The sequence below is a fragment of the Hyla sarda genome, chromosome 1 (genome assembly GCF_029499605.1).
Source record: "Hyla sarda isolate aHylSar1 chromosome 1, aHylSar1.hap1, whole genome shotgun sequence".
In the NCBI taxonomy this organism is placed as follows: domain Eukaryota; kingdom Metazoa; phylum Chordata; class Amphibia; order Anura; family Hylidae; genus Hyla; species Hyla sarda.
In genome coordinates, this window is record NC_079189.1 from 406,581,333 (window position 1) to 406,609,162 (window position 27,830).

The following is a 27,830-nucleotide window of genomic DNA, read 5'->3' on the forward strand; positions in this document are numbered from 1 at the left end:
TTGCAGAACTACAACTCCCAGCATGCTTGGACAGTCTGGGCATGCTTGGAGTTGTATTTTTGCAACATCTGGAGGGCTTCAGTTTGGAGACCACTACTAAGCGGTCTCCAAACTGTTCTTCCCCAGTTGTTGCATAACTACAACTCCTAGCATGCGCAGACTGTCCAAGCATGCTGAGAGTTGTAGTTCTGCAACATATAAAGGGCCAGATATTGCAGAACTACTCGCCCAGCATCCCTGACTGTCTGGCCATGCTGGGAATTGTAGCTTTGCAACAGCTGTAGGCACACTGGTAGGGAAACACTGAGCTAGAGTCTGTTTCCTAACTCGGTGATTTCAACCCGTGTGCCCCCAGCTGTTGCAAAACTACAACTCCCAGAATACACTGACATCAAAGAAGCAAGACTGCACTCACCAATGGCAACGGAGCTTTATTGCGGCATACCAGGTACACAAACAGGTGGATGGAGGGAGGCGGGGAACGTACACCAGGACAGGCTGTTTCACTCCGGAAACGGCGCTTCTTCAAGCTGGTACACCTGGCAAAATTTTCAATTTTTTCATCAAATTTTTTGGCCGAAAAAACTCCATGCGGCAGAATTGGCGTTTTTCATAGCGATTTTCTCCAAAAAAAAAAAAAGTGGAAACTTAGACTCATGATTACACAGACAAGCTTCTTATACAATTATACATAGCAATTAACCAGAGGAAACCTGCATGCTACCTTAGCCCTTGGCCAATCTCCCAGAAACTCCTCAGCTACCGAAGCAACCGACCAATAGCAGATCGGGGGCGGGGGATTAAAGTTCGGTTTCCCCGCTCTGCCCACCCATGGTAGTCTGGGCAGAGCGGGGGAACCGTGATGTGAAAGGCGGTGGGGGGCCCCTTACGGGCGACTATCCTCCAGCTTACACGGCGATTCTGCTGCAGGAGGTGAGTAGTTGCCTAGCAACATCTGCAGGGCAACAGTTTGGAGACCACTATGCAGTGGTCTCTAAACTGTAGCCCTCCAGATGTTGCAAAACTACAACTCCCAGCATATCTAGACAGCTGTTTGCTGTTAGGGCATGCTGGGATTTGTAGTTTTGCAAGATTAACCCCTTAAGGACCAAGCCCATTTTCACCTTAAGGACCAGAGCGTTTTTTGCACATCTGACCACTGTCACTTTAAGCATTAATAACTCTGGGACGTTTTTACTTATGAATTTGATTCCGAGATTTTTTTTTCCGTGACATTCTACATTAACATTCCATTTTGAATTTTTCTAACTTTGAAACTTTCTGCTTGTAAGGAAAATAGACATTCCAAATTATATATTGATTCACAAATACAATATGTCTACTTTATATTTGCATCATAAAGTTGACATGTTTTTACTTTTGGAAGACATCAAAGGGCTTCAAAGTTCAGCAGTAATTTTCCAATTTTTCACATAATTTTCAAAATCGGAATTTTTCTGGGACCAGTTTAGTTTTGAAGTGGATTTGAAGGGCCTTCATATTAGAAATACCCCCTAAATGAGCCCATTATAAAAACTGCACCCCTCAAAGTATTCAAAATTACATTCAGTAAGTGTTTTAACCCTTTACATGTTTCACAGGAATAGCAGCAAAGTGAAGGAGAAAATTCTAAATCTGCATTTTTTTTTTACACTCGCATGTTCTTGTAGTTTTTGAATTTTTACAAGGGGTAAAAGGGGAGAAATCCCCCCAAAATTTGTAAACCAATTTCTCTTGGGTAAGGAAATACCTCATATGTGGATAGGAAGTGTTCGGCGGGCGCAGTAGAGGGCTCAGAAGGGAAGGTGTGACAATGAGATTTTGGAGAGTGAGTTTTTCTGAAATGGTTTTTGGGGTGCATGTCACATTTAGGAAGCCCCTATGGTGCCAGAACAGCAAAAAAAACACATGGCATTCTATTTTGGAAATTACACCCCTCAAGGAATGTAACAAGGGGTACAGTGAGCCTTAACACCCCACAGGTGTTTGACGACTTTTCATTAAAGTCAGATGTGTAAATAAAAAACATTTTTTTCCCACTGAAATGCAGTCGCCCCCCCCCCCCAAACTTACCATTTTTGCAATAGGAGTAAATGCCCCCAAAATTTGTAACCCCGTTTCTTTGAAGTATGAAAATACCCCATATGTGGATGTGAAGTGCTCTGCGGGCGACCTACAATGCTCAGAAGAGAAGGAGCGCCATTGGGCTTTTGGAGACAGAATTTGTTTGGAATGGAGGTCGGGGGGGTCCTGTGCGTTTACAAAGCCCCTCGTGCTACCAGAACAATGGACCCCCCCCCCACATGTGACCCTATTTCGGAAACTACACCCCTCATGGAATGTAATAAGGGGTGCAGTGGGCATTTACACCCCACTGGCCTTTTGATAGATCTTTGGAACAGTGGGCTGTGCAAATGAAAAATTACATTTATCATTTTTACGGAAGACAGTTCAAAAAATCTGTCAGACACCTGTGGGGTGTAAATGCTCACTTCACCCCTTAATACATTCTTAGAGGGGTGTAGTTTCCAAAATGGGGTCATGTGGGGGGGGGGGGGGTTCCATTGTTCTGGCACTTTGGGGGCTTTGTAAACACACATGGCCTTCAATTCCAGACACATTCTCTCTCCAAATGCCCAATGGCACTCCTATTCTGAGCCCTTTAGTTCGCCCGCAGAGCACTTTACATCCAGATATGGGGTATTTATTTACTAAGAAGATATGGGAATGAAGGAAGTAAACTCCAGCTCGGTTCAGGAACATGTGGCTTTATTCACATCAACGAGGCAACAGGTACAGGGAGGAAGTGACGCGTTTCAGCCAGGTGCTGGCCTTAGTCGTACAATGTTTACAGGTTCCAAGAACTCTTTTATATGGAACCGGGGGTGAGGGGAGACACCCAAAGCTAATTAGCCAAGAGTGGCTCCCGTTCACACCCGGATCCATTCACACAGAGAACATGAAGCACTTGTACAAAAATAACATCAATCGCATGATGTGAACAAATGGTTAAAAAGAAACAAATATATAATCTTAATTAACTATATGCTAATATAAAAAGAACAAGTGCAAATATAAGAAAGTGATGAATTAAAAATCAGTGTGATTGAACACTAGTAGCCCATGAGAAACATGGGCTTACCTAGCGCGCACCCACACAGCAATATAAGTAGTTCTCCAAAGCACTGTGTGAACAACGGCATGGTGACAAAAGGAAAAAATATTAGAATAATGAAAAATAAGACATAAAAACACAAATGTCGCCGTTCACACAAATGCATAGAAGGAATTGCAACACATAAAATTCTGAATAGCAGAAATTTATGCATAAATGTCATGACTGATCTCATATATTGCATAAATAAAGAACAAAATTCCTTAGGCAGGCGATGGTGGAAAATATGGTCTCATATAATGATATAATGAAAGTAATACCACAGAACAAAGCTAGAAAAAGAACATTATAGAAGAAAACCCCTATAGATGGACTAGTAACGTAAATAGAATAATACAACAGAGGGGAGAAAAGGTACAATGGACCATTAATAGTTAAGCACTTCGTCCAACCTTTTGTTGAGACCCCTAGGAACCCTAGTGTCTAGCCTGAGGATCCAATATATTTCTCTGTCTAAAAGTTTCTTTTTATGATCTCCTCCTCTCTTAGGACATGATACTCTTTCTATACCCTGCAGTTTGATACCAGACCAATTTCCAGGATGGCATTCAGCAACGTGTTTTGTTATCATAGAGGTATTTCTACTATCAAAATGCGGGGTATCAGAAAGATGTTTTCTGACCCGCTTTTTTAAGGTATTGGTCGTGTACCCCACGTACTGCACGCTACATGACTCACACGTGAACAAATATATCACATATTTATTTGGGGGTCGGATATGGCGGCCATACAGGGGTTTTCAGATTATCTTAATAATAATCCTTTGGGTTTGATTTTTACCATTCTGTTGAAATTCCTTTTTTAGATCTATACTTGACGGGGGACATTCAATCTCGTTCTATATTCACTAGGACGTATAGAAAAGACACAGCTGTAAATTCAATCCTCCATGCTAACTCGTGTCATCCTGCCCATGTGGTCAATAACATCCCTACGGGGGAGATGACACGGGCCAGGAGGAATTGCACGAGATTAGAACATTTTGAACATGAAGCCAACAATATTAAAGATCGATTAAGCCAGAGAGGATACCCCAGGTGGAATATAGACAGAGCCTATAATATAGCATTACACAAAAATAGGAAGCATATGATTTCCCCTATTGGAACTAAATCCTGCGCCTCTGTACATACCTCTAAACATAAGGTCGTCTTTTCCACGCCATACAGCATGCAATATGGGTCTATTTGTAAAATTATTAACAAATATATGCCCATAGTTCTTGCGGACCCTACGGTTGCGCCCGCCCTGGATGGAGGGTACAGTTGTGTGGCCCGCAGAGCACCTACTCTGGGACAGAAATTATCTCCTAGTTTGTATTCTAAAAAAACTCCCAACTAATCCGATCTGGCTTGAACATAAGGGAACCTACAAATGTGGCCATAGAGTTTGTAAGTGTTGTGAGGTTAGATCACCTTCTTCTACCTTCACGTCCTGCACTAATCATGACTCCTTTCCGATAAAATATTATATAAATTGTAATACAAAATATGTGGTATATTTGTTCACGTGTGAGTCATGTAGCGTGCAGTACGTGGGGTGCACGACCAATACCTTAAAAATGCGGGTCAGAAAACATCTTTCTGATACCCCGCATTTTGATAGTAGAAATACCTCTATGATAACAAAACACGTTGCTGAATGCCATCTGGAAATTGGTCTGGTATCAAACTGCAGGGTATAGAAAGAGTATCATGTCCTAAGAGAGGAGGAGATCATAAAAAGAAACTTTTTAGACAGAGAAATATATTGGATCCTCAGGCTAGACACTAGGGTTCCTAGGGGTCTCAACAAAAGGTTGGACGTAGTGCTTAACTATTAATGGTCCATTGTACCTTTTCTCCCCTCTGTTGTATTATTCTATTTACATTACTAGTCCATCTATAGGGGTTTTCTTCTATAATGTTCTTTTTCTAGCTTTGTTCTGTGGTATTTATTACTTTCATTATATCATTATATGAGACCATATTTTCCACCATCGCCTGCCTAAGGAATTTTGTTCTTTATTTATGCAATATATGAGATCAGTCATGACATTTATGCATACATTTCTGCTATTCAGAATTTTGTGTTGCAATTCCTTCTATGCATTTGTGTGAACGGCGACATTTGTGTTTTTATGTCTTATTTTTCATTATTCTAATATTTGATAATATATTTTTTTCCTTTTTATCACCATGCCGTTGTTCACACAGTGCTTTGGAGAACTACTTGTATTACTGTGTGGGTGCGCGCTAGGTAAGCCCGTGTTTCTCATGGGCTACTAGTGTTCAATCACACTGGTTTTTAATTTATCGCTTTCTTATATTTGCACTTGTTCTTTTTATATTAGCATATAGTTAATAAAGATTATATATATTTTTATTTTTAACTATTTGTTCACATCATGCGATTGATGTAATTTTTGTACAAGTGCTTCATGTTCTCTGTGTGAATGCATCCGGGTGTGAACGGGAACCACTCTTGGCTAATTAGCTTTGGGTGTCTCCCCTCACCCCCGGTTCCATATAAAAGAGTTCTTGGAATCTGTAATCATTGTACGACTAAGGCCAGCACCTGGCTGAAACGCGTCACTTCCTCCCTGTACCTGTTGCCTTGTTGATGTGAATAAAGCCACATGTTCCTGAACTGAGCTGGAGTTTACTAAATTTCTATTGTTCTGGGTGAGGTCCACACCTTCTCCTTGCTCGGGATCCAGACCAGGGATAGAGCCGGAATACCTCTATTTTCTCTTATAAGAAGAAATGGGGTTACAAATTTTGGGGGGCTTTTTTCCTATTACCCCTTGTGAAAATGAAAAATTTGGGATAACACCAGCATTTTAGTGAAAAAAAATAAAAAAAATTCATTTTCACGTCCAGTTTTAACGAAAATTTGTCAAACACCTGTAGGGTGTTAAGGCTCACTATACCCCTTGTTACATTCCGTGAGGCGTGTAGTTTCAAAAATGAGGTCACATGCGGGTGTGTATTTTTTTTTTTTTTTTTTTTTTTTTTTTTTGTGTTTATGTCAGAACCGCTGTAACGATCAGCCACCCCAGTGCAAATCACCTCAAATGTACATGGTGAGTTCTCACTCCTGAGCCTTGTTGTGCGCCCGTAGAGCATTTTACATCCACATATGGGGTATTTCCGTACTCAGGACAAATTGTGTTACAAATTTTGGGGGTCTTTTTTATATATTTTTTTTCTTTTACCTCTTGTAAAAATGAAAAGTATGGAACAATACCAGCATGTTAGTGTAAAAAATTAACATTTTTTAGAATAACATGCTGGAGTAGACCCCAATTTCACCTTTTTAAATGGGGTAAAAGGAGAAAAAGCCACCCAAAATTTGTTAGGCAACTTCTCCTGAGTACGGAAATACCCCAAATGTGGCCCTAAACTGTTGCCTTGAAATACGACAGGGCTCCGGAGTGAGAGAGCGCCATGCGCAATTTAGGCCTAAATAAGGGATTTGCATAGGGACGGACCCGGATGCAAGAATTACACTTGCCTCCGATACCAAAAATACCCTGTGACATTGTTTCTCAAACAGGGTGCCTCCAGCTGTTGCAGAACTTCCAGCATGCCTGGAAAGTCAATCACTGTCCGGCAATACTGGGAGTTGTCTTGGAGGCTGTGTAGGGGTATATGTAGTGTTATACCCTTTATTTTGTGTAAGTGTGGTGTTTTTAGGGTACGTTCCCACGGCTGTTTCCCGCTGGGATTTTGAGCTGTGGCAGAAAATTTGCTGCATCTCAAACTTGTAGCAAGAAACTCACTGTAGACCCCCACCCATGTGAGTGTACCCTTCTCAGCATGCAGTGACAACTGAAGGGCATGTTGGGAGTTGTAGTTTTGCAACATTTGGAGGGCCACAGTTTGGAGACCACTGTGCAGTGGTGTGCAAACTGTAGCCCTCCAGATGTTGTAAAACGTCAACTCCAAGCATGCCCAGACTGTCCAGGCATGCTGTGAGTTGTAGTTCTGCAACATCTGAAGGGCCAGAGTCTCCAAACTGTGGCCCTCCAGATGTTGCGAAACTACAACTCCCAGCATGCCCAGACAGCCTTTGACTGTCTGGGCTTGCTGGGAGTTGTAGTTTGGCAACTCCTGGAAGGCTGCAGTGAAGATCGCTTACCGCTGATCTTTACTGCTGCCTCCGCCGGGACATATGTATAATAACAGTGTTTATTGGGGGGGCATAGAGCGCTATATATCTAGCCCCCGCCAGCGCATTAATAAAAATATGACCCCGCCAGCCCATTTAGAAGTATATATCTAGCCCCAGCCAGTGCATACTGGGACCCTGCCAGTGCGTTTATAAGTATATATCTATACCCCCGCCAGCGCATACTGTGACCCCCCGCCAGCGCATCTGTCCTAATTTTCTATTGCAGCTATATGTGACAACCATACCTATCAGAACGTATTCAGCAGCGGCCCGGCCAGATGATCCTGACAGATATACTATTCATTCATAGCGCTGGCAGCTGTATATGTATATAGATGTGCTGGGGGGGGGGCAGACATATAGCGTTATCTGCCCCCCACAGCGCTTCTATATACATTTACAGCTGCCGGTGATATGAATGAATAGTATATATGTCAGGATCATCGGCCGATCGGCTGCTGGATGCGCTCCTGACATATATACTTGTCATATATAAGGCTGTACGAATGCGCTATATATGACAAGTATATATGTCAGGAGCACATCCAGCAGCCGCCCGGCTGATGATCCTGACAGATGTACTATTCATTCATATCGCGGCAGCTTCATATGTATATAGAAGCGCTGTGGGGGGCAGATAACGCTATATGTCTGCCCCCCCAGCACAGCTGCCGGCGCTATGAATGAATAGTATATCGGTCTGGATCATCTGGCCGGGCCGCTGCTGAATACGTTCTGATAGGTATGGTTGTCACATAAAGCTACAATAGAAAATTAGGACAAATGCACTGGCGGGGTCACAGTATGCGCTGGCGGGGGTATAGATATATACTTATAAATGCGCTGGCGGGGGCCCGATATATACTTATAAATGCGCTGGCGGGGTCACATTATGCGCTGGCGGGGGGTATAGATATATGCGCTGATAATGCAAGAAAAAGACAGACCAAAAAGGTGGGGGAGACTAATGGGTGTGTGATAACAAAAATCAATAATGTACCACTGTAACACCCTCCCTAAACGTATTAAACCCGTAAATGTGACTCAGAACTAAACATAACAAAAGGGAAGCAAAACAGCTCCAAAAAGAGTCACTTTGATGAAAGAGTAAAAACAAATTTTATTGGTATGCACTAAAATTAGATACACACAAAGAGGAAGACAATGCATCACAAAAAACGGCACCACCGGATATCCTGTAGGGTAGATGGTGGTATGGGGGTATTGCACATAAGTCCGTAATCGAGCAGTACATATAAATATATATATATATATATATATATATATATATATATATATATATATATATATATATGCACCATTATAAGTAAAAGTAACATATATATACAAACAGTATGAAACGTGTAACACTGCAAGTCAATAAGGTGCTATATATTACGGTGTATAGGCAATCTATACATCAGAATTGAAGTATATAATAGTGCAAATAATGCTAAGTGACTGCCATATCTGTTGTGGGTATCTTGCTAGCATTATTTGCACTATTATATACGTCAATTCTGATGTATAGATTGCCTATACACCATAATATATAGCACCTTATTGACTTGCAGTGTTGCACTTTTCATACTGTTTGTATATATATGTTACTTTTACTTATAATGGTGCTTATATATATATATATAATATGTGTACTGCTTGATTACGGACTTATGTGCAATACCCCCATACCACCATCTCCCCTGCAGGATATCCGGTGGTGCCGTTTTTTGTGATGCATTGTCTTCCTCTTTGTGTGTATCTAATTTTAGTGCATACCAATAAAATTTGTTTTTATTCTTTCATCAAAGTGACTCTTTTTGGAGCTGTTTTGCTTCCCTTTTGTTATAAATGCGCTGGTGGGGTCACATTATGCGCTGGCGGGGGTACAGATATATACTTATAAATGCGCTGGCGGGGGTCATATTTTTATTAATGCGCTGACGGGGGCTAGATATATAGCGCTCTATGCCCCCCCCCCCCCCCCCCAATAAACACTTTTATTATACATATGTCCCCTCACATTGTCCATTTTTAAAACCCCGGGGGATCCCTGATTGGCTCCTCAGTACCGGCCATTCAAGGATCCCCGCGGGGAGTTTAAAAATGAAAGTAAAAAATACATTGTGATCGCAGGGTTGAGGAGCATGCCGCCCGCTCCCCTGCTTAATAACTTCTGATCGCATCGGTTGTCAGAAGTGAGACCCGATGCGATCAATCCCTCAGCCCCTGTACTACAACCCCCATCATGGAACAGAGTCTTTTCCATGATGGGGGTAGTAGTACAAACACTAATGTAACCTCCCCAGCCAACGGCAGACTCCCGCAATGGGGAATTACTACTCCCAGCATGGAAACAAGTCTGTTCCAAGATGGGAGTAGTAGTAGTCCCTCAGCACTGCAGGAGTCTACTGATGTCACTTCTTCTGAGCATGCTCAGTAAAAATAATGTCCGTTATAACAACGGGCATTAACGGGTGTATTTTCTAACGTATGTCCTGCCATAGACTTCAATGTTAAAAATAAAATATGTTAATATACCCGTTTCTTGTGACGTGTGAAAAATGAGTGCATGTTGCGTTATTTCTCCCGTCACAACTAACGTACGTTAGTCATGACTGGCTATTATAACGTGTGACAAAGGCTAAACGAAGAAACCCATTGACTTGAACATGTTTAATGTTTAACATGTGTTAATAATGTTTAAAACGTACGTGTATTAACCAGGAGAACCTCATAGTGTGAAAGCAGCCTTACACATCCGACTTTAATGAAAAGTCGTCAAACACCTGTGGGGTGTTAAGGCTCACTGTACCGTTTTTTTTTCCCGGTGTGGGCGAGAGAGAGGCACTCTTATGCATGCGGTTTGGGATTCCACCTGTGGGTGCCCTTCTTGAGAGAGGTGATGCATTTCTTGTCTGATCATCTAGAACTCCCCTTTGTGCTTACACTGGAGGTCTGTTTGCTGGCTGTAATTAATGGTCTAATATTGGGCTCTTATAGGTGTATTTTAATCAGTTTTCTTCTGTTTTGTGCACACAAGGTTATTGTGATGGCCTGGAAGGATACATCCTCCCCCCCCTAATTTCCCCCTGGTTTGCTTTAGTGAATAAATATGTTCCTCTTTACCATGCTCTTTATGTAAGTCGTAAGTTCCCAAGAAACTTAACAAAGTGTGGGTACCTTGGTTGTTGCTGAATGTTTCTACAGATTCTCCGGTTCGGGGGTCCCCAGGTCTAGTATGGTTACTGGGTTGAACGGTGAGCTCCTAAGATGGGTTTTCGGGTGTGGGTGATTCGTTGTGTCTATGTCTGTTCTGTTTATTGGAGTTGGTGTTTTCCCCAGTGATCTACTAAACCTTACTATCTGATCTGGCATATATGGTCCTTGTAGTTGGATTCAGTTGTATGTTGTCCATGCTTCTTATATTCTATGGCTTATTGTACCCTTATTCTGTATGGGGGGGGCGAGGTGTTCCCACGGGGGATTGTTTGAATTTATTGTACGTTTTTTCTCTTTATAAACACAATAAAACATTTTTTTTAAAGGCTCACTGTACCCCTTGTTACATTCCTTGAGGGGTGTAGTTTTCAAAATGGTAGGCCATGTGGGTTTTATTATTTTTTTTTTGCCTCTTCTGGCACTATATGAACTTCCAAAATGCGACATGCCCCCCAAAAACCATTTCAGCAAAATTCACTTTCCAAAAGCCAAATATGACTCCTCCTCTTCTGGGCATTGTAGTTCACCTGCAGAGCATTTTATGTCCTAACATGGAGTATTTCCATACTCAGAAGAGATGGGCTACACATTTTGGGGGGGATTTCTATCCTTTTACCCCATGTAAAAATTCAAAAAATGGCTCTACAAGAACATGCGAGTGTAAAAAAAATAGATTTTGTATTTTCTCCTTTAATTGTGCTGCTAATCCTATGAAAAACCTAAAGAAGTTAATCTTGCTGAATATCATTTTGAATACTTAGAGGGGTGCAGTTTTTATAATGGGGTAATTTATGGGGTACTTCTAATATGAAGGCCCTTCAAATCCACTTCAAACTAAACTGGTCCCTGAAAAATTCCGATTTTCAAATTTTTGTGAAAAATTAGAAAATTGCTGCTGAACTTAGAAGCCCTGTAATGTCTTCCAAAAGTAAAAACACGTCAACTTTATGATGCAAACATAAAGTAGACATATTGGCCCTCATTTACTAACAGGATGCCTACTCTTTGTCGGGTTTTGCACCTAAATTCTGTTGCACGGACCATGCGACAGAATGTGCGACAAAAAAAAAACAGACAGAATCAGAATCACTCAGGGTGGGAAAAATAAACCCTACAAAATGGGCGTGGTTTTCGGGAAAAGGGGTGTGTTCCCTACATTTCATCCAAAATCACTTGTCTTTTCAAAAAATCATGTGAATTTTCTGGGAAGAAAACTACTTTTCACCAAGAAAGGATGCAACTAAATGAACAATGAAAATTTCACACTGTGAAGTAGAATATGTCACAAAAAAAACAATATCAGAATGAAAGGTAAAAGCATCCGAGAATTATTAATATATAAAGTGACAGCGGTCAGATTTGCAAAAAAGGGCTGAGTCCTTAAAGGATTAAAGAATAATAAACAACTTATAATAATAATTATTATTATTATTTTTTTTTTTATGACAGGTACTGTTTAAATATATCCCCATGTGACCATACCACTGGACCTCTACCTATATGTTCCTCTGTTAGTTGGTACTTCATTTATGTGTTTATCTTCTGTCAGTTATCTATGAATGGAAAATATATATATTTGTATTCTTATACAAACATTTGGTGGAGTATCTTTTTTATATATTTTTTTTATATACTAATTAGCTTATTTTTTATGGCTTGCTTGTTTTTTTCAGTTTTTGTATGGCAGTGGCTGTCAGATGATGAATCGTGGATCTCCTATGATGCTAAAACATCAATCTTTCTGGAAACGGCACTTCACACGGACAGCAAGATTGTGTCCCTTTCTCTTGGTGGCAAGCATTATACAATTGATCTCGGAGCCATGGTGCAAAAAAATACTCAAACGCAGTATGAAAGACAGATTCAGCGCTGCTTATCTGGTATGTCTGCTGAGTTGTTAAGTACATAATTCACCAACACTGAGAATTAAAGGGAATGTGTTGTCAGAAAATATAACGTTATTACATTCAACATAATTTTAAAGGTGCAGTAATGATGTAAAGAATTTAAATCAGTTTTCCCTCTAGCAAATAAGCTTTTACAATAAGCCAACACGTCCTGTCCTGTCCTGTACCGATCACTGCTCAGTTTTATTATCGTCACAGGCAAACATTACAGTAAAATATATATAGATAACACATTAGGTAATGGTTAAAGCTCCCCACCTCCCCTTCTCTCTACAGGTCACAGACCATGTCTTGAACACACTCCCATAGAAGTCAGCTCCAGACTACAGGTTACTATAATCCATATGCCATTCATGCTACCGACCCCAAAATCATGTGCAGAAAGTCGAATTTGATAAAATCTAGGTTTAGAAAGTAAACCCAGATTTTATTCCAGTAATTTGTTCTCCCGGCATCTTCTAGCAGACCTGAGAAGATCGCCGATAATACTGATCAGTGCTAATGATTGCTATAGATCAGTGTTTCTCGAGGGCGGTCCTCAAGACCCCGCAACAGATCATATTTTCAGGATTTCCTTAGTCTTTCACAGGTGATATAATTATGGCAGGGAATCGGGCATCACCACAATTATATCACCTGTGAAAAACTAAGGAAATCCTTAAAAAAACAGTGTTTTTATTTTTTTTTATTGGGGGGGGGCTTCTTGAGGACCATGCTTGAGAAACACTGCTACAGATAGTCCACTAAGGGGACCTAAAAAGTGTGTTTTAAAAATAAAAAAGTGAAAAAGCCCCTCCCCCCATAAAATGTAAATGGACCCTTTTCTAATTTCACCCCAAAAGCATACAAAAAAATAATTAATATATTTGGAACTTTTATTTATCAATATACGAGGCTGTATGAGGGCTCATTTCTTTGTGCTGTGGTCTGTAGTTTTTATTGATGCCATTTTAATTTTTTTATGGCTTTCTATCATTTTTTTTTTTTCCTATATGAAGTGACCAAAAATACACATCTCTAGTTTTGGGTATTTTTTACATTTAAGCCATTGGCCTTGTGGTTTAATTAATATATATTGTAATAGTGCTGACATTTATGCATGCGGTGATACCACAGATGTTTTATATTGATTGTTGTTTACATAATTTTATTTAAAAAAGGGCAAAGGGGGTTGATTTAATCTTTTATTAGGGAAGGGGTTAACAGTTATTAACTATTTTTGGACACCTTTTTCTCTACTTTTTTTAGTCCCCATGGGAGACTATTACATGTAATGGTCTGATTGCAATAGAACAGCATTGATCAGTGTTATTAGTTATTAGAGAGTAGGCAATTAAGGGTCCTCCCGCCACCTTGTCAGCAATTTTATTTCAGGTGTCCCGATCACTATCCCTGAGCCACCGGCAACCAATTTTTCAGGACTTTTGTACCCTGTAATCAACTTTGATCGCAATACCTGGCTTATAGTTCGGCGTTAACGCTTCCTAGTTCGTAAGGAGGCGCAGGTTATAATTTACACCCTGAATCCTTAAGGTGTTGGTCTAACGAGTGTGACACATTTAAAATCATTTTCTGCACTATCACAGTTGTAATGAAGGACATCCAGTCCTGGTAAGAAACCTTATTTTACCCTGTAATAACATGTTGCCACCAGTTGTATAGAGTAAAACCCATTTCAAATATGAGAATTCATGATGAAGCCTCTAATGCCAATGAGGGAGATTTATCAAAACCTGTTCAGAGGAAAAGTTTCTGAGTTGCCCATAGCAACCAGATTGCTTCTTTAATTTGTCAGAGCCCTTGTCAAAAATGAAAGTAGCGATCTGATTGGTTGCTATGGGCAACTCAGCAACTTTTTCTCTGGACAGGTTTTCATAAATCTCCCCCAATATGATTTGAGCTTTAACTGTCAACAGAACATTCTTCCTAAGGTATTTTATTACGGAAATGAAGGAAAGCTTAGACTCAAATTAACAATTGAGTGATATACATATTTGTAAGATTGAACAGCAACTTATCTGATGTTTATTTTATCTGTAATAAATGAAATGTTTCTGCAGTTGCTTTAGATGCCTCAGCTGATGATGATGATGATGACAGTATTAGTAATGGACCGTCTGCTGCAAAACGACTCAGAGGGAACATGAGTATTGAAAGTGGAGACAGTGAATCAGAGGACAGCAAAGGTGATAATTTAACTGATGTCTTATGCTTTCATCATCTACACAGCAATGTGTTTTTTAAATGCTTTTAATGCACATTTTCCCTTGTTTTAATTTTATTTATTTTTTGTTAAATGCAGAGCACATTAGAACCATTGTCTTAAAGGGTAAGGCCCCCGTGGATGCAGAATGCTCCAGCAAGCTTGGAAAGGTATGCTGTGTGATCTTAATATTTTTGCCATTTAACGCTAACCTATACTCGGGCACTTGGGAGTTGGACACTTTTCATGCATTTTACAGAAAGTAATGAATTTATGAATACCTACCTTAGTGTTCTAGTTCATGTCATGTCACTCTACCTCCTTCATAGCCTAGAAAGCATGCACTGTGGAGGGGACAGTATGACGTAGTATAGTCACATGCTTCTCCATAGGCAACCATGTTATGGTTTAAAAATCTGTCCTGCTAACAAGTTGATGTATTTCCATTTCTTGCCATGTGTGTAATTTGTACTTGGATTTGATTAGGTTCTTTTCACGGTGGTCTTATTATGATCTCGCATACCAGTATCCCAGTCTAACTTCAGCCCCTCATCTATCTTGTATTACCATGAGAAGTGCAGGAGGCTGGCTAAATGTGGCTAAGGCTTGGATCCTAGAGGTCCACACACCATGAACACTATGGGGGAGATTTAGCAAGGGATTTAGTGTTTTTTTTTTTAAATTTTTTTAAAGCTTGTAATGAAATTCGCATCGTGCGCATGCGCGATGATATCTTTCACCTAAAAGAAGGGAGGGAGCAGTGTCCTCTGACTGAAAGTGCAGATATTCGCGAATATTTGCATATTCGCAAAAGAAACGAATATTCGTCATCACGAATATATATCACTATATTCTAAATATTCTCAAAATCGCATTTCGCATTTTCGTGCTAAACAATAGTCAGGAGTAGTCCCACAGCACTCAGGGATGGCACATCCCCAACCTGGCTGCAGGAGTCCAAGGTGGCTGAGTGATGTCAGCCAAGGCTTCTTTTTTAACAAATCATGGTGCCGCTGATTTATTCTATCCGCTACACTAAATTCATATTACCCACCAGGTCCAGTGATTGGCCGGGACCAGTGGGAAATTTGAACTTGCCGTGATTTTCTCTTCCCCACTGGGAAGCTGGCCGGGAATCGGAGCACATTGCCGCACTCTTCCCCGGTTTGCAACAGGGTGCCTACAGCTTTTGCTAAACTACAACTCACAGAATGGGAGTTGTAGGTTAGGAACAGGGTGCCTCTAGCTGGTGATTTACTGTAGGCTTGCTTTTGTTATATTACAACTCCCATGATTCCGATTACTTTGGATTCGTTGGACTACGATGACCTGCAATTTTTTTTGTTTAATATTAATAAAATGGTTAACGAGGGCTTGTGGGGGTATTTTTTGTTTTTATTTTTATTAAAAAATTTTTAAACGTGTTGTGTTTTGTGTTAAATTTACTTTACTAGAGCCCATTACTAAGCCAGTGCGTAGCGTTAGCCCCAAAAACAGCTAGCTCTAACCCCCAATTATTACCCTGGCAGCCACTGCCACAGGGGTGCCCGAGAAGAGCCAGTACCAACAGGCCCGGAGCGTCATAAATTGCGCTCCTAGGTGGTAAGAGGCTGACGGTATTTAGGCTGGGGAGAGCCAGTTACAATGGTCCTTGCCGACACTGGTAACGTTAGGCTGTTGCTGCTTGGTTGGTATCTGGCAGAGAATAAAAATAGGGGGGGACCACGCGTTTATTGTTTATTATTATTAATAATTATTGCAAACTATGTTTGGGGTTAGCCATTATTTCATTTTTCATTCTCAGGCCAGATCCCAACTAAGCAACAACAGCCTGACATTATTAGGGTGGGCGAGGACCAATGTTGCTGGCTCTCCCCAGCCTGTTACCGCCTAGGCAGAGGTGGGGCATTTTTGACGCTTCGGGCCTGTTGGTACTGGCTCGTCCGGCGCCCCTGTGACGGTGGGTAGCCGGGCAACAATTGGGGGTTATCGCTAGCTGTTATTGGGGCTAACGCTAAGCCCTGGCTTAGTAATAGACTCAATCTTTAAAACAGCTTCAACTATTAAAGGGGCATTCCGGCTTGATACATCTTATCCCCTATCCAAAGGACAAGGGATAAGATATATGATCACAGGGGTCCCGCCACTGGGACCCCTGCAATCTCTGTGTAGCCCCCGGCATTCTGTGACGTGTCGGCCATGCCCCCTCGTGACGTCACTCCACGCCCCCTCCAGTCATGTCTATGTGAGGGGGCGTGACAAAAATGGCATCCTCCCCTCTTACAAGCCCTATTTAACCATTTTTTTTTTTTTATTAGTAAACAAAAGTGGGTCAACGATGTAGTCCACCGAATCCGAAGTAGTGCTCTGCTTACACGGATCTGAAATGAGAGAGAGAGAGAAGAAAAGAAAAATAGGTTTCCTAAAATGTCAAGGTCATAGTGTAGTCCTATGAGTAACATTATTTCTTGGTCGCTCTTCATTGGGGGACACCTTACTGATGGGTATATGCTCTTGCCACTAGGAGGCGCTGACACTAGGAAAAAAAATCAGCTCCTCCCTGGCAGGATATACCCGCCCACTGGAAGTTAACCAGTTTTAGCTAGTGTCCGCAGGAGGCAAGGTTTTTTTTTCAAAGTTTCAGTCCAAAGTTTAGTTTTTCTCTCCTTTGTTGTTTTTTCTAGCATGGGGCGACTGAAGCATGGCGCTGCCTTATTCCCTCCCCAAACCTGCGAGCTAGGGGCATTGTGCATTGCTGGATGGGCCGTTAACCTCTCCTCACCAACAACCAGCGCCTGGCGGTGTACCCTGGGTCCGGGTCCCCCATTTGCCCCTGTTTGCCTGCTCAGGTGGCCCTAGCTGGTCAAAGTCTGGGTGAGTATACAACCCTCATTGCTCCGGCTCGCAATTGTCCCCTGCCTCTGAGCCTCACGACGGCTAACAGGTGCTTCTACAGCACGCTGCTATGTGCCGTCGCTGCTCCAGGGGCTTCCTTTATGGGACATATGTACTGCAAGCAGCTCTTTGCAGGGCGCCCTGCGCCCCATGCTCCCTTCCCGCTTTAGTGCATGTTATTTTCTCTCAAAATAAAAATGTAATAAGCATTTTATTAAAATAAAAATTAATAAAAAAAAATTAAAAAATAAATACATACATATATATATATATATATATATATATATATATATATATATATAAAATATATATATGTATGTGTGTGTATATATGTATTGTTGCCAGAGCTTCACGTTTTCCTGGAAACTGGTGGGGGATATTTTCCAGCACTCTGTCATACAATGCACAAGTCCTTTTGCGTTCCAGTGAGATGCTCAGGTTTGCTTTTCAGATGCTGCATCTGTCAGGTCTGCTGTCCTCCCATCCTCGGGGTGTTCTTGGCAGGTCATGCTCTCTGATTACCTTCTTCATAGGCTACCTAATTCGCGGCTAGTGCTCTGGTTCCCCACGTTCAACGGTAAGTCTCCATGGGAGTATTCATGCGTGGGCATGGATTGGTCCTGATATTATGCCAGACAGTAGTCTCGCATGTCACGGCTGCTGATGTATGTGCGGCTGGAGTTCCGGTGCCTCAGTACTGTGCGAGGTGTCCGATGGAGTGACCCGTTGTCTACGATGGAGCCATACCTGTAAGCCAGACAGTGGTCTGCATGGTTTCCTTTGCTGTCACACATCACATGGTTGATATAGCTGCGGCTGGAGTTCTGGTACCTCACTACTGCGAGGTGCCCGACGTCATGATTTGTCCACTGTGAATCCATACCAGTACGTCAGACAGTGGTCTGTATGGTTCCTCTGCCGCCTGTCACACACATCAGTCGGCTGATGGATCTGCGGCTGGAGTTTTGGTAACTCGCTACTGTGCGACAGGTCCGATTGGAGTTACCCGTGGTCCTCTTTGGTCCCATACCGGTAAGCCGGACAGTGGTCTGCATGGTTTCCTACACCACCTGTCACACATCACATGGCTGATGTAGCTACGGCTGGACTTCCGGTATCTGTTGTCTACTATGGACCCGTCCCAGTATGCCAGACTGTGGTCTGCATGGTTTCATTACACTGCCTTTCATTGGCTGATGTATATGCGGCTGGAGTTCTGGTGCCCCACTGCTGTGCTCGGTATACTTAGAACTGACCAAGTGTGTCCTGCGGACCCTATCCGATGACAGGGTGGCATTCCACAGCTCCTTAGCCTTCCCCTATCTCTAAGGGGGGGCAGAGTTCTGGTATAACCCACTGCCAAGGGGTAGTTCCGAGGTAGTCTCCTTGGGTGGCTCAATGGCCTTTCTACAATGGACCACTTATTGGTTTGTAGGGTTCCCTACTTTGCCAGATTCCTCTCTGAATGCCTGCTAATCTATCTGAAGGCTGCAATCTCACATCACTGTGTGTTTCCGTATTCGGGACCGGCGTGGCCACATAACCAGACTCTGTCGGGATGCTTTTCTGGTCCACCAGATCACCTCCTCCCTTTCGGCTGATGCCGCTGCGGCAGTCCGGTGTCTCTCTTCCAGGTGACCTTCCGCAAAGTGTATCTTTATGGGTTCATGGGACCTTTTCTACCTGTAAGGTCCAACGGTGTCTGCATGTTTCCTGCTCCGCATACATTCTTTTTTTCTTGATTCTGCGCCTGCAGTCTTGGTGTGTGGGACCATTAGCAAATCAGGTATGAATTTTTTTTCTGCAGACTCCAGGGACTTTCCCAGCCACAGCAGCATCACTCTGTTCTCCTTCCTAAGGTTGCCATGTTGGTCTGCTAGAGGCATACCTCCCTTCCTGCAGGTCCCTTGGATGTCTGCGGTTTATTTTGTGTCGGCAGTCTTTGTATCCCACTACTATCGTGAAATACCCTTGTCTGTGTCCCTCCATATGTTAAGGCCGCTCTGTCAGTGTAGAGCCCACCTGTCCTTCTATTCGGTGGGGTGTGCCTCAGGGCTTCCTGGGATTTTGTTTCCGAAGTTCTGTTGAGCACTTCGGTTCTGGCATGGTGCCTGCTGGGGCGACAGTCAGTTCTGCCCCTCCCTATACCTCCCAGGTACCTCAGAGTTTTCTGTCCTGAGTGTCTCTCGCACCTGCTCTGCTGCCTTAGTCCTCATCCAGACTGGCTTTCCATAAGTCTTGTATGTTTGCCCAGCTCCAGTGTACAGGATTCCTATTCCCCTGGGGACACGAGGCAGCTCCTCCATACAGCAATGGGTTGTCGCTGGGGCCTGGGGGGCTACATTCTCTGGTCTGTGGATGTGGGGCAGCATCTTCCTGCTCCTACTGTGCCTGGCGCACTTGCCACTTCCCTTTCCACAGGGGGTACGGGTATCAGGGTGCTTGGCATGGTCAGTACCATCTTGGCCACCCTTGTTTTCCCTCCTCTAGGGGGTCTATTTTTCTTGGGCTTTTTCTGCCGCCAAGCTGATGCCATCTCTCTGTTCCCACTATATAGGTGGGGTATATGGCCCTTGTTTTTTGCTGGGAGCCATCACCAGGGTTTTTAACTGTCTAGGCTGGTGTGCTTCCTGTCCACCTTTGCAGCCTGGCTCTTGTTTTTGTTTTTCTACTGCTGCCTTGAATCTCTCCTCTGTTGGAGGAGTTTACCTTGTATGGCCGGCGACAGCTGGTCTAGCCACCATCTGTTGTTCAGGTCCTGCCATTGCTCTTCTCCTCCCTCTGCACAATCTTCCTGGAAGGGTGTGTTCTTCCTTCCCTTTTGTCTGTGTCAGTTGTACTGCTCTGGTGGGACGTTTCTTCGGGGTGCTCTGGTCCGCTCAGATTTTTGAGATCTAAACCGGTTAGTACTTGGCTTGGGCTCTGTCCTAGGATGCTGTGGCGTGCCTTCCGTTCTGGTGGCTCTTCCAGTCCTCGGGCCTTGTTTATGGTTCAGGTCTCAGGCATGTGTAGTGATCCAGCCCGGGCTCCTCCACGATCCCTTTTGTGTGATCGTTCTGTACTTCACCTCTTCACTTCATATTTCCACAGGGAAGTTTGTCGTCCGGAGTGTTTTCGCGGACATCTGTTTTCCTTACTTTTCACGTGACTCGGGATCCTCCATTTCCCATGTTGGCCACTCCAGTGTTCTGGGATGTTCCCTTTCGGGGTGTTCCGCTTGTTCCTTGGCCATTTGATTTTGGAGTTCATCTTCTGGGTGAATCAGACCTCTCTAGTTTCCATGTCGGTCTCTCTTGTGCCCGGGATGCCCCTTTTCTGGGCGATCTGCTACTTTCTTCATTCGGGGTTCATTCCTCCCGAGTTAGAGGGTGTTCAGGTCATCCGGATTACACCAGCCGGCTACTGTCGCCTTCCAGGTACTCATGGTTGGCCCCTGGGACAGGTGTTTTTGAGTGTGCAGCTGTTTAGTTCTTTGTTCTCAGGCACCAGTCTCTCTTTAGGGCCTGTGGACGGGGGATTTTCTGGGCCTAGTTGTTTTTCCCACCCTAGGGGACTGCTTTGGTATGTCCCATCGGTAAGGCGTCCCCCAACGAAGAGCGACCGAGAAAAGGAGATTTTTTTTGTACTCCCCGTAAAATCTTTCTCGTAGCCTTCATTGGGGAACACAGAACCCACCCATTTCTTCACTTTTCGTCCTGATGATCCTATCCGGTGGTTGTTTTTTTTTATTTTTTTTTTTATCAGAGATTCTTTTCTAGGGTCTTTGGGAGTTGGCTTCTCCTACTGCTTTGTGACAAAACTGGTTACCTCACTTCCAGTGGACAGGTATATCCTGCCAGGGAGGAGCCGACTTTTTTTTTTTCCCCTAGTGTCAGCGCCTCCTAGTGGCAAGAGCATATACCCATCAGTAAGGTGTCCCCCAATGAAGGCTACAAGAGAGAGATTTTAGGCAGAGTACAAAAAAATCTCCTTTTTAAGCTTATTTCATAAATTGTATTTATTCTAAAGTGCAGAATAAAAATGTAAATGAGATGATTGAAAAAGAACACTGATCAAAATTAGAGAACACTTTCAGATACCTGCAAGTTATTGGTGTTAATCTGGCAACTGGTGCTATTTTCCTTAATGATCTGACAACCCCTATTTAATTGGCAGCCTAACTTTCCAGTTTTCACTGACTTTTCCAAAATGGAGTGCTGTTCCAAAGTGACTGAAACCCTCCGGCAGCAGGTTGTCCAGATGAAGGCCAAAGGGGTGACCCTATCGGCCATAGCAAAGGAAATTGGTCGTTCCAAATCTGTAATTTCTAGAATATTGCATCTTTACAACATCACAAACTCATTCAAGTCCCCCAAGAAAGCTGGTCGCCCTCGAAAGACAAATGCAAGAGAGGACAGGATAATGCGGAGAATCTCCATGTGTAATCGTTTCAACACTGCAGCTGGAATTGTTCACCAGTTCAGCACTAAACAGGGTATGGATCTGTCTCGTCATACAGTGTCTCAAGGTTTAAGAGAATTTGGACTTAAAGCCCTTTCTGCAGTGATCAAACCTCTCATTAGCAGAAAGAATCACAAGGCTAGACTCTGAAAACATTGATACAATGAATGAATCAGAGTCCTGATCTAAACCCAATAGAAAACCTCGGAAAAATCCTTGGTGACAAAGTTATGGCCAAGAAACCCACGACAGTCACAGAACTGTGGAAGAGACTGGAAGAATAGTTGGGGGGGGGGGGGGGGGGGATTGCAGATGTGCTGAAGTCATTCAAAGCAAAGGCCTGTACATTCTTACATTCGTACATCATCACATTTTTTTTTTTTAAATAAAGTTTTTATGTTGATCTGCTTTGGTTATTTTGTAAAACACTGTTCTAATGGCATGGTGTACCCCTTACAAAAAAATCCTTCAAATGATGATCAATGTAGATTACATTATTTCTGAAAAAAAATCAAGTGTTCATAAATTGTTCTCTAATTTTGATCTCCAGTGTATATATTTTTGCACATTTTTTACACTGCTGTGGCTTTTAGAGCAGAATATTTACAGAGCAGAGGAGGTGGTGTTACAAAGTGGTGTTCTGAAGTTGTTTTTTTGCTTGTGTGTGCTAAAAAAAAGTGGTCTAAAGTGATGTATTGTTTCTGCTCATGTGAGTTGAATATATCAACCCCCTGTGATAGTATGCTAAATATGTCACACTTAAGCAAAACTACAGCAAAATAAGACTTCAGAGCCCACTTACTAAAGCAAACAATGATCAATGTCCCCCTTTTAACTTCAGCTCCTTATCTATCTAGTATTACTATGAGGAATACATGGAGAAGCATAAGGTCCAGTATATGCTGTAGATGAAATGCAGCTGAGGCCTGAGATGCTAGGACTCTACAATGGCAAATGGCTTCACAGTAAGTCTGGGCTCACGCTGCAGCTGATTTAGTTTTTTTTGCCTAAACTATAATTAGGCTTGGTACACTAAAGCAATTAGAAAAGTCAGTGTATTTTCCGAAGCAGTTATAAAAGGGTAATTAAGATTGGTACGTGGTTGCTTCAGCGCACTCTTATACACAACCTCTAGCACTTGCGATTCACTGATAACTGTGGGCTGCATGAAAAAAAATCTTAAAAGTCCCATCTACCCTAAAATGTTACCAATAAAAAAAACACCCATTATGGCACAATAGAGTCCTCACATAGCCCTAAAGACCGATAAAGTAAAGAAGTGCTAGGGGTCAGAATAATGCCGTTTTTAAGCATTTTATTTATTTAAAAAAAAAAAGTCCGCTTACATGGGGTGTAATCTCACATGGGGTGCAGCTCATTGACACTCTGCAAAACAGGTAAAATGTCACATAAGCCAGCACTACTGTTCTTTATTGCAGATGAATATAAAGATGAAAACTTTCACGTAAAACCATGTAGCTGGAACAAAAGTTGACATGTTTCGGATCAGCTGACCCTTTGACAAAACCCAAAGAGAAAATTGCAAAGGGGAAAATAAAACCTTTTTAACCTGTTGGGGACCACGGGCGTATGGATACGCCCTTGCGTCCTGGTACTGTACGCCCGTGGGAATTTCGATCCCCGCCGCTAGCCGGACGGGGATCGGAACGAGATGCAAATGCAAATCCTGTGCAAATGCCCGTGGGGGTCCTGAGGCCGCAAATCACCGATCAATTCAGATTGGTGATTCGCGACTTTTCCGGGCTGATCGGGTCTCTGATGACCCAAAAGCCTGGAAAACAGGGATGATCAGACAGCTCCGATCATCCTAGAGGATAGGAGCGAGGTGGCAGTGTGCCACCTCCTCCTATCCCCTGCGATTGGCCGATGCGGCCAGTCGGCGAATCACGGGGGGGGGGGGGGGACGGGGGGGGGGGGGACGTTAAATTCCCCTGCTCTGCCTGCCCCTGAATATCAGAGCAGGGGAAGATGGCGGCGAAGTGCGGGGGCCGTTGTGGGGACCGCCGGTTACCTGGGCTCACGCGGCGACCAGGGACCGGCTGACAGGAGGCGCAGGCAAGTGGAGGCGGCTTCCTAGATACAGCTGTGAAGATCGCCGTAAAGTGATCTTCACTGCTATATCTGGGAGTTTCAAAACTACAACTTCCAGCATGCCCACTCTGGGCATGCTGGGAGTTGTAGTTTTGCAACATCTGGAGGGCCACAGTTTGGAGACCACTGTCCTTCCAGATGTTGCAAAACTACAACTCTCAGCATGCCCAGACTGTTCAGGCATGCCAGGAGTTGTAGTTCTGTAACATCTGGCCCTTCAGATGTTGCAGAACTACAACTCCCAGCATGCTTGGACAGTCTGGGCATACTGGGAGTTGTACTTTTGCAACATCTGGAAGGGCACTGTTTGGAGACCACTATATAGTGGTGTCCAACCTGTAGCGCTCCAGATGTCAATTCAAAGCCCCATTCTTTTCATTTTCATAAAAGGTAAAAGGAGAAAAAGACCCCCAAAATTTGTTACACAATTTCTCCCAAGTAGGGAAATACCCCATATGTAAACTTAATACCCACATGTGACCCCATTTTGGAAACTACACCCCTCACGGAACGTAACAAGGGGTATAGTGAGCCTTAACACCCCACATGTGACTGACAGATTTTTGAAACAGTGGTCCGTGAAATGAAGAATATAATTATTCATTTGCACATCCCACTGTTCCAAAGATCTGTCAAATGCCAGTGGGGTGTAAATGCTCACTGTACCCCTTATTCCGTTCCTTGAGGGGGTAGTTTGCCAAATAGTGTGCCATGTGGGGTGTTTTTTTGCTGTTCTGGCACCATAGGGGCTTCCTAAATGTTACATGTCCCCCAAAAACCATTTCACCAAAATTCGCTTTCCAAAAGCCCAATGTCGCTCCTTCCCTTCTGAGCCCTCTAGTGCCCCCGCAGATAACTTTTACATCCACATATGAGGTATTTCCTTACTCGAGAGAAATGGGGTTTCAAATTTTGGGGGACATTTTCACCTATTACTCCTTGTGAAAATAAAAAATTTGGGGTAACATCAGCATTTTAGTAAAAAAATTTTAATTTTTCATTTTCACCTCCAACTTCAACACAGTTGTCAAACACCTGTGGGGTGTTTAGGCTCACTGTACCCCTTGTTATGTTCCTTGAGGGTTGTAGTTTCCCAAATAGTATGCCATGTGGGGTGTTTTTCGCTGTTCTGGCACCATGTGGGGGCTTGCTAAATGTGACATGCCCCCAAAAACAATTTCATACAACATTCGCTCTCCAAAATCCCATTGTCACTCCTTCTCTTCTGAGCCCTCTAGTGCACCCACAAAGCACTTTACATCCACATATGAGGTATTTCCTTACTCGAGAGAAATTGGGTTATACATTTTAGGGGGCTTTTTCTCCTATCACCCCTTGTCAAAATAAAAAATATGCGTCTACAAGAACATGTTGGTGTAAAAATGAAGATTTTGAATTTTCGCCTCCACTTTGCTGCTATTCCTGTGAAACACCTAAAGGGTTAACAAACTTTCTGAATGTCATTTTGAATACTTTGAGGGGTGCAGTTTTCATAATGGGGTCCATTATTGGTATTTCTAACATAAAGACCCTCAAATTCACTTCAAAACTGAACTGGTCCCTGAAAAATTCAGATTTTGAAATTTACTTGAAAAATTGGAAAATTGCTGCTGAACTTTGAAGCCCTCTGATGTCTTCCAAAAGTAAAAACACGTCAACTTTATGATGCAAACATATAGTAGACATATTGTATATGTGACTCAATATATAATTTATTTGGTATGTCTGTTTTCCTTACAAGCAGAGAGGTTCAAAGTTATAAAAATGCTAAATTTTCTTATTTTTCATGAAATTTTGGAATTTTTCACCAAAAAAAGATGCAAGTATCGACGAAAATTTACCACTAACATAAAGTAGAATGTCAAGAAAAAAAACTATCTCTGAATCAAATTCATAAGTACAAGCATCCCAGAGTTATTAATGTTTAAAGTGACAGTGGTCAAAATTGCAAAAAATACTCCCATCCTTAGGGTCAAAATGGGCTCTGTCCCCAAGGGGTTAACCTCTTAAGGACCCAGACCATTTTATCCTTAACGGGATATGCTGCCCCCAGACATGTTATCCCTTATCCCCTAGGGCAGAGTACCCCCTTTAAGGACACAGCCAGATTCATTTTGGTTTTCTTCACGTCCTAAGAATAATTTTTTATTTTTTTTAAAACCCATTGTCATTGTAATGACACCATTCATTTTACCATAATAAAATATTTTTGGGAAAATTTCAGACCCTTTAACTTTTTTCCCATTTTTTATGTTGTGCCCATGTGCTAAAATAATCATACTGCAGGGGTGTGGAAATTTTATAAAAAACTACTTGTCCACGGGACTAAAATGGAGCAAAATCTACTTGTCCCTCATGACGATCCACTTGTCCGGCCAATTTTCGCTTTTACGCTCTCCCTAGTATAAGAATACCTTTTAATTTTTCAATAACATATTCTCTGAACCAAAAAATATATATATATATTTGGGGAAGTGAAATTGAAATAGTAAAAGATAATTTTGCAGATTTGGTGGTTTTCTTTTCTGCGCCATTTACCTTGTGGTTGAGGTAACATGTTAGTTTTATACTTTAGGCGCCTGGTTACAGCAATACCAGATTTGTATCGTTTACGTCATGTTTTACTAATTCTGATCGTTTTCAAATTTTTTTAATTGCCATTTTTTAACCCCTGTAGCTTTATTTTTTTTCCGCATACCAGGCTGTATGAGGGCTCATGTTTTGCACCGTAATCTGTTTTTTGTATCGGTACCATTTTGGCATTGATCTGACTTTTTAATCGCTTTTTAACTTTTTTTTATGGGATATTATAAAAATTTCAAATCTGTGGTTTGGTATTTTTTTACATTTACCGTACGGGATACATAATGTTATATTTTAATAGGTTGTACAATTACGCACGAAGCGATACCAAATATGTTTATTTTTATTATGTTTGCATGTTTTTATATAGGAAAAGGGGGTGATTTGAACTTTTAACATGGAAGGGGTTAATGCAGCGGTCTTCAAACTGTGGCCCTCCAGATGTTGCTAAACTACAACTTCCAGCATGCCCGGACAGCCAACGGCTGTCCTGGCATGCTGGGAATTGTAGTTTTGTAACATCTGGAGGGGCACAATTTGAAGACCACTAGGTTAATGTGTCTTTCAAACTTTTATTAAAACTTTTTTTTTATTTTTTTTTACACTTTATTAGACTTATGAGGAATCATTAGATTCCTCAGACAGATGAATACAGTTTTATTGAACTTTATTAATCTGTGTGCTCTGGGATCCATTGATAGAGCCTGGTCCAGCCAGGCTCTATCAATGACAGAGCCGGGACAGGAGGAAGCAGAGGTAAGTCCTCCAGCTACCTCTATAGTGGATCCGCCCCCCTGCGATCGTGCTGCGGGGGGGCGCTCCACCCCACTAGCCCACCAGGGAGCATTCACATCTCCCTTTAGATGCCGCTGTCAGCTTTGACAGCGGCGATCTAAAGGGTTAATAGCCAGCCGCGGCGATCGCCGCATGCTGGCTATTAGCGGCGGCCCCCGGCTACTGAGAACAGCCGGGGGCCGCAGAGTATGGAGCGGGCAGGAATCCTGAGCCCGCTCCATACTCCCCTGTGAGCGCCGCATGCATCTCCCCGTGCAGACGCGCCTCCTCCCCTCAGCTCTCCGAAGCTACAGCTGGGGGGAGTGAAGGCAGAGGACGCAGGTCTGCACGGGGAGCAAGAAGC

The 27,830-nt window shown here is 42.6% G+C and overlaps 1 protein-coding gene across 3 annotated transcripts in view; it reads left to right on the plus strand.

Annotated features, from left to right (window-relative positions):
• Positions 1-27,830, plus strand: part of PARP2 (poly(ADP-ribose) polymerase 2) — a 148,601-nt gene that overhangs the window by 48,594 nt on the left and 72,177 nt on the right. For all 3 annotated transcript variants that reach the window (XM_056528578.1, XM_056528577.1, XM_056528579.1), the window contains exons 4-6: positions 12,226-12,432; positions 14,520-14,645; positions 14,762-14,832. In XM_056528578.1, the coding sequence (XP_056384553.1) occupies positions 12,226-12,432; positions 14,520-14,645; positions 14,762-14,832 (404 nt within the window). The remainder of the gene's footprint in view (positions 1-12,225; positions 12,433-14,519; positions 14,646-14,761; positions 14,833-27,830) is intronic.